This window comes from Eimeria tenella, genomic scaffold (assembly GCF_000499545.2).
Source record: "Eimeria tenella Houghton genomic scaffold, Eth_scaff317, whole genome shotgun sequence".
NCBI classification, from domain to species: Eukaryota; Apicomplexa; class Conoidasida; order Eucoccidiorida; family Eimeriidae; genus Eimeria; species Eimeria tenella.
The window spans coordinates 1-6,389 of NW_013544299.1; the positions used below are offsets into that span (position 1 = coordinate 1).

The 6,389-nt window shown below is 55.8% G+C and overlaps 2 protein-coding genes across 2 annotated transcripts; one reads left to right on the plus strand and one right to left on the minus strand.

Moving 5' to 3' along the window:
- Positions 1-1,363: 1,363 nt before the first annotated feature.
- On the plus strand, positions 1,364-2,014 carry ETH_00001920 (Sporozoite antigen; the record flags this gene model as incomplete). Its single annotated transcript, XM_013379449.1, has 1 exon — positions 1,364-2,014. One exon carries the CDS (start codon positions 1,364-1,366, stop codon positions 2,012-2,014), a length of 651 nt encoding a protein of 216 aa, XP_013234903.1.
- A 1,813-nt stretch (positions 2,015-3,827) lies between these two features.
- On the minus strand, positions 3,828-5,264 carry ETH_00001925 (uncharacterized protein; the record flags this gene model as incomplete). Its single annotated transcript, XM_013379450.1, has 3 exons — positions 3,828-3,996; positions 4,464-4,665; positions 5,198-5,264. The coding sequence occupies 3 exons, from the start codon at positions 5,262-5,264 to the stop codon at positions 3,828-3,830; spliced, it is 438 nt and encodes a 145-aa protein (XP_013234904.1).
- Positions 5,265-6,389: the final 1,125 nt, after the last annotated feature.

The following is a 6,389-nucleotide window of genomic DNA, read 5'->3' on the forward strand; positions in this document are numbered from 1 at the left end:
TGCTGCTGCTCATATCGCCCCGCCAGAGGACGAGGCAGCAAGAAGAAGCTTCATAAAAAAAGACTATGAAATAAAACAGCAGCTGCAGCAGGCAGCTGGGGAGCTGCTGCGCCTGTGCGCCTCCGGGGGCCCTGGGGGGCCCCGGGGTGCTGGAGCAGCAGCGGCAGCAGCAGCAGCAGCAGGGGCAGCAGCAGGGAAGCTGTGTGTGCAGTTAAGAGTTAGCAGCAAAGTCTAGGTGGCGAAGAGAGTCTGCTTGCGTCTTGCGCAGCACACACACAAAGACAGCAGCAGCGCGTGCCCACCAAACTGCTTCTGCTGCTGCTGCTGCTGTTGCTGCTGGTGTCTCGTTTGCAGACGTGGTGCTGCTGCGCATTAATGGCCTCGCTGCTGCCTTATCCCTGAGTTGAAATAAAGTTATTCTGCCGCTAATTTGTGGAGTTTCAGAAGCAGGCGCTCTAATTTGTGAGTTTCCTCTCGTCAGTTCTGCTGCTGCTGCTGCTGCCGCTGCAGCTGTGCTGCTGCGTGTGCTGGCAGCAGCAGCGGGAAGGGCGCAGCGGCAGCAGGAGACGAAGGCTGCGTGTGCTGCTGCTGCTTTCGCATGTCTACTGTTTGTAACTAGAATAGAGGAGCTAAAGTGGCTAGAGCGCGGCCTTCTGTGCAGCAAAACGCGGACTGCGCGAGCCGCTGCTGCTGCAGCAGCAGCGCGCAGCAGCAGCAGGGAGGATCGACAGTGGGTGGCGTCTCTGTGTGTTTCCGCGCAGTTAGGTTTGCTTTTGGGTTTCTCAGTTTTGGAAAAGCATTAGAGTTAGCGAAAAGCAGCAAAGAAGTGCAGAGTTGGTTGTCCGTGGGCGCGTTTCGGGCTCGGTGCCGGTGCTGCTGCTGCTGCTGCTGCTGCTGCAGCGTCTCAGCGGGCGCGAGCTCCAGTGGGCAGCAGCAGCGGGCGGGGGCGCCTGGGTCGCTTTCGGGCGTTGGGGGCGCGGGAAGAGGGAGGGAATTGGATTTGGCTGGCGCGGGGAGGTTTGCTGCAGGAGTTGGGCGTGTTTGCTGCAGCAGCTGCAGCAGCGGGTGCAGCAGCAGCAGCAGGGGCGGGTGTCCGGGGCGTCGTGGAGCGGCGGCGGGCGCGTCGTTCGTAGCGGCGTGTGCCGCTGCTGCTGCTGCTGCTGCCGCAGCTTCTCCCTCGCGCAGGCGGCGCGGGGGGGGAGTTTGGCAGCAGCAGCAGCAGCAGCAGCAGCGAGCAGAAGATTCCTTTGTCTTTCTACTCTTGAGCTCTTCTTCTCCAACTCTTCGCGACTCTCTCTCTCTCGCCCCAACTTTTTCCCCCGCGCCCCGCAGCAGCAGCAGCAGCAGCAGCAGCAGCAGCAAAATGGCAGACCTCTTCAGCGGACTCGTGGGCGGCGTCGTCGGCGCTGTTGCTGCAGCAGATTTGCCTGCGGAGGGCGAGAGGGCCCCCCGCCCCGCCCCCGGCACTGCCTGGACTTGCTGCTGCAGCAAACTGCAAGAAGGGGCCCGCGAGCTGGAGGGTTTTGTGCAGCAGCTGAGTTTTGTTGCAGGGAAGCTGGCCTGCTGCCTGCGGGTGGGGGCGGAGCAGCTGGCGCGCTGCGCTGCGGAGGGGCGGCTGCCCAGCAGCAGCAGCAGCAGCAGCTGCTGCGCGCTGCTGCAGCTCGAGAAGCAGGACCTCGAGCAGAGCCTCGAGGCCGGCAAGCAGGGCGCGGAGTGCCTCTTGAGGAGCAGCAAACTGGCCCTCGAGGCCCTCCTCGAGGGGGCCCGCGTTGCAGCAACGCGGGGTTTGCTGCTGGTCGAGAGCAGCAAAGACACGGTGCTGCGCAGCATTCCCCACACCCAGGAGAAGCTGGCTCAGGCCTACAGTTCTTTCCTGCGGGGCTACCAGGGGGCAGCAGCGGGGAGGTCTCTGGGCTACGGGGCCCCTGCTGCTGCTTACGGCCAGCAGCAGCAGCCCAGCAGCTACGGGGCGCCCCCCGCCTCCAGCCAGCAGCCCTCCGGCTTCTTCTGGTAGCCCTGCAGCAGCAGCAGCAGCAGCAGCAGCAGCAGCAGCAGCGGCGGCGGCAGCCGCGGCGGGGCCGGGGCGCCGCTGCAGCAACAGCAGCAGCCGCGGCGGCTAGCGCCGCGGAGCACTCGCAGGGAACTCCACAGGCAGCGGGAGAGCAGCAGGGACGAGAAGCAGGTCTATGTAGCGCAGGCAGCAGCGCCAGCTGCAGCAGCAGCAGCAGCAGCAGCAGCAGCAGCAGCAGCTCCTGCACCGCAGCGTTGTGTCATTTATTACGTTGGCAGCTCTGAGGCCTCGGCGCAGCCAACGCGCCTCAGGTATCTTTCAGACTCTTTTCTCTAAGGTCTTCCAGACGCCCCTCGTTTCTACACATAGCTAGCTAGCTAGCTAGCTAGCTAGCTAGCTAGCTAGCTGGCTGGCTAGCTGGCCAGGGGAACAGTAGACAGCGAGCAGCTAGCCGTTGAACTAGCTAGCTGGCCTACTTAGCTTCAGGGAGTCCTAGCTAGCCGCTGGCCGAGTAGTCTTGGCTAGCCAGCCGTGGGGGTAGTGGGGGTCCAGCTAGCTAGCTAGCTAGCTAGCTAGCTGGCCACTTGGGTGGCTTGCCGTGAGTCCACTCCCAGCTAGCTGTGCAGTGGAACGCGAAACGATGTGGCTAGCTAGTTGGCCCGCCGTCCAGCTAGCTGGCTGGCTAGCTAGCCGTTGCCAGGTACACCACTGGCTAGCCAGCTGGCCGCGCGGGTAACGGCGGCTAGCTAGCTGGCTAGCTAGTCCCCAGTTCCCTATGGAGCCAGCCGGCTAGCTAGCTACTTGGCTAGCTGGCCAGTTAGCTAGCTAGCTAGGCAGCTGGATAGCTCTGGCTAGCTAGCTGAGTGTGTGGGTGAATCTTCGCGCTGAGGAGGGGCAGTCGCCGCACCTTGAGCCAAGGAGTTAGCTAGCTGGCTAGCTACCTGTCTAGCTAGCTAGCTGTTTGGCTAGCTGGCCAAGTGCCTGGCTAGCTAGCTGAGGGCCTACAGCCGGAGCTTCCCACGTAGAGCTAGCTGGCTGGCTGGCTTTCCAGCTGGCTAGCTTTTATCTAGCTAGCTCTTCAGCTGGCTAGCTAGTATATACCTAGCTAACTGGCTTTAGCTAGCTAGCTAGTTGTCTAGCTGGCTAGCTGTCCGGCCGGCTAGCTAGCTCTTTAGCTAGCTAGCTAAGCAGCCCTTCGGCTAGCTGGCTAGCTAATAGCCCTCATGCTGAGTCGATGGGGACCAGCGCTGCAGCCAATTGATTACCGCTGGCTAGTTAGCTGGCCAGCTAGCTAGCTAGCCACGTAGCCACTTAGCTAGCCAGCTAGCTAGCCAGCTAGCTAGCTAGCTGTGGCCAGTCGGTTCCGATTTCGAGAACTTGAGCAGCAAGCTGGGGTGTCTGTACACACTGCAGCACTGCTGCTGCCTGGTCGAAAGCGGAGATGCCCCAGCAGCAGCAGCAGCAGCAACTTTTGCTGCATTTGCTGCAGCAGCAGCACATTCTGCTGCTGCAGCTGCCAGACTGCTTGCGCATCTGCTGCTGCTCCTGCTGCTTCAGCTGCAGCAAGACCACGCGCTGCTGCCGGTCTATCCGCCGCTGCTGCTGCTCCTCCTCCTCCCCTCCTGCTGCCGCCACCGCCGCCGCTGCTGCTGCTGCTGCTGCTGCTGCTAGATGGGGGCGACGGGGGGCCTGGGTCTGCTGCAGCAATCTGCTGTTTTGTGTGGGGCCAGTTTGAGCCACTGGTTTAAAACAAAATTCAAAACTTTGGAATGAACTCCGCAGACAGAATTAAAAAGAAAGTCCCCCACACTCAGTGTCACGGAATAAACTGCTTCCTCTCCTGCTGCCGCTGCTGCTGCTGCTGCTGGTGCTGCTGCTGCTGTTGCTGCTGCTGGGGTCTTCCCGGCCCCAGCAGCGCCAACGCCAGCGCCGCCGCTGCTGCTGCAGCTGCTGCTGCTGCTGCTGCTGCTGCTGCTGATGGGGGGCTTTGGGGGCAGCGGCAGCAAATCTGTGGGCCAGGGCTCGAAGTAAAGAAAAACAAAAGGAGCCACTTGGAGGCCCTCGGGGTAAACCTTGTACGGGTTGGGACAGCGACGCAGCTGCAGCGGCACAGGGCAGCTGCAGCAGCAGCAGCAGCAGCAGCAAAAGCAACAGCAGCAGCAGCGGCGCGCAGGGAGAGCAAGTTCAGTTACTATTCTGTTTAATGCAATTCACACAGAGGGAAAGCACCGAAACAACACCCAGAAGCAGCAGCAACGACGCTAGAAACAGCAGCAGCAGCTGCTGCTGCTGCTGTTGCTGCAGCAGCAGCTGGTACAAGCGCAGCACCTCCAGCAGCAGCACTAGCAACAGCAGCAGCTGCTGCGTCAGCAGCTGCGTCAGCAGCTGCAGCAGCAGCAGCGGCAGCAGCTGCTGCTGCTGCTGCTGCTGCAGCAGCAGGTGTGGGGCTCACAGTTGGGTCTCTTTGGGGTTGAAAGTGAATTCTGCTGCTTGTTGGTTTTTCTGAGGGACAACAGAATCGCAGTGTCTCCACATCCGGGTGTCTGCGCAGTTCCTTTCGGAGACACAAAAGCGGTCCAGAGAAGGGACGCAGCCGCTGCTGCTGCTGCTGCTGCTGCTGCTGCTGCTGCTGCCAGCACACTCTTCCACGCGCCCTGCAGCAGAAGCAGCAGCAGCAGCAGCAGAAAACGCAAACAGCAGCGCAGGCACGAGGGCTCCTGGGAAAAGCCAGCTGCGGAGAAAGGCAGTGGAAGCAGCAGCAGCAGCAGCAGCAGAACAGAGAGCAGCAGCAGAAGCAGATGCAGCAGTAGCTAAAACGAGAGCAGCAGCAGCAGCAGCAAAAAGCAAGACAAGGAGGCATCATATTCACGCAGAGAGCCACCAGGAGATAACAGCAACAAGTGGATTTCAAAAATAAATAATTTTAAAAGTGAAAACAAAAAGACACAAAAGAGACCACCTGCCAGCTGTTGCATGTTCTATGCAGCTGCAGCAGCAACAGCAGCAGCAGCAACAGAAGCAGCAGCAACAACGTCCGCAGCAGCAGCAGAAAAAGCAACATCAGCGTCAGCATCAGGTGCAGCAGCAAAAGCAGCAATAACAACGGCAGCAACAACAGCAATAACAGCAGCAGCAGCAACAGCAGCAAGAATAGCAACAGCAGCAGCAGCAGCAGCAGCAGCAAACCTTTGTTGTCTGGGGGCGCCAAAGTGAAGGCAAATACGGTGAGCTCATCTGTGGGGTGGGACTTCATAAAGAGATGCGCAGAAAGAAGCCCGAAGGGCAAAAACTCGTATAGCTGCACACGCACACCATACACTGCTGCTGCTGCTGCTGCTGCTGCTGCTGCTGCTGCTGCTGCTGCTGCTGGTGATAGCTGCAGGTATAAGCTCGGGGAAGTGGGTCTTTTTAGCTGCTGCTGCTGGTGATGGCTGCAGGCATAAGCTGAGTCATATATGTTTCTTCATCTGCAGCAGCAGCAGGTGCTGCAGCTGCTGCTGCTGGTGTTTCTGCTCCTGTTGCTGTTGCTGCTGCTGCTGCTGTTCCTTGTGGTTGGGGGGACAGACAAAGAGAGACAGAAGGAGAGAAGAAAGCAAAGAGACAAAAAGACAAAAACAGGAAGAGGCAAGAAAAGAGACAGAACGAAGCAAAAAGATATACAATTGCTGCTGCTGCTGCTGCTGCTGCTGCAGCTGCTGCTGCAGCTGCTGTTGCTGCTGCTTAGCATGAAAAGAAAGGGAAAACAGATGCAGAGAAGTGCAAAAGACACATGAGGATTTAAAAATAAGAAAATCAAAAAGATTTTAACAAAACAAAAGAGGACAAAAGGGAAACAAACAAAGAAGAAAAAAGAAATAAAGAGGAAAATTAAAAGAAACAAAAATGAGGGAGAGACATAAAAAGAAATAAAATGAAATAAAATAAAACAAAGGAAATAAAAAGACAAAAAAAATAAAAAATAAAAAGACAAGCACGGAAAGATAGAGAAAGGAACAAAAAGGACTCGAGGAGGTTTTAGAACAAAATAAAAGAGAAAAATAAAAAGATATAAAATGAATAAAAGCTACAAAATAAATAAAAGATATTTAACAAATAAAAAGATTCAATATAAACAAAAAGATATAAAATGATAAAAGATATATAGTAATATATACAAAATAAGTAAAAAGATATAAAGTGAATTAAAAGATATGAAATAAATAGAAGATATAAAATGCATAAAAAGATACAAAATAAATAAAAGATATGAAAGGATAAATAACAAAATAAAATATAAAATAGGTAAAAGGATAAAAACTGAATAATAAAATATAAAGCAAATAATAAAATATAAAATCAAAAAGATACAAAATAAATAGCAAAATATAAAATAAGTAAA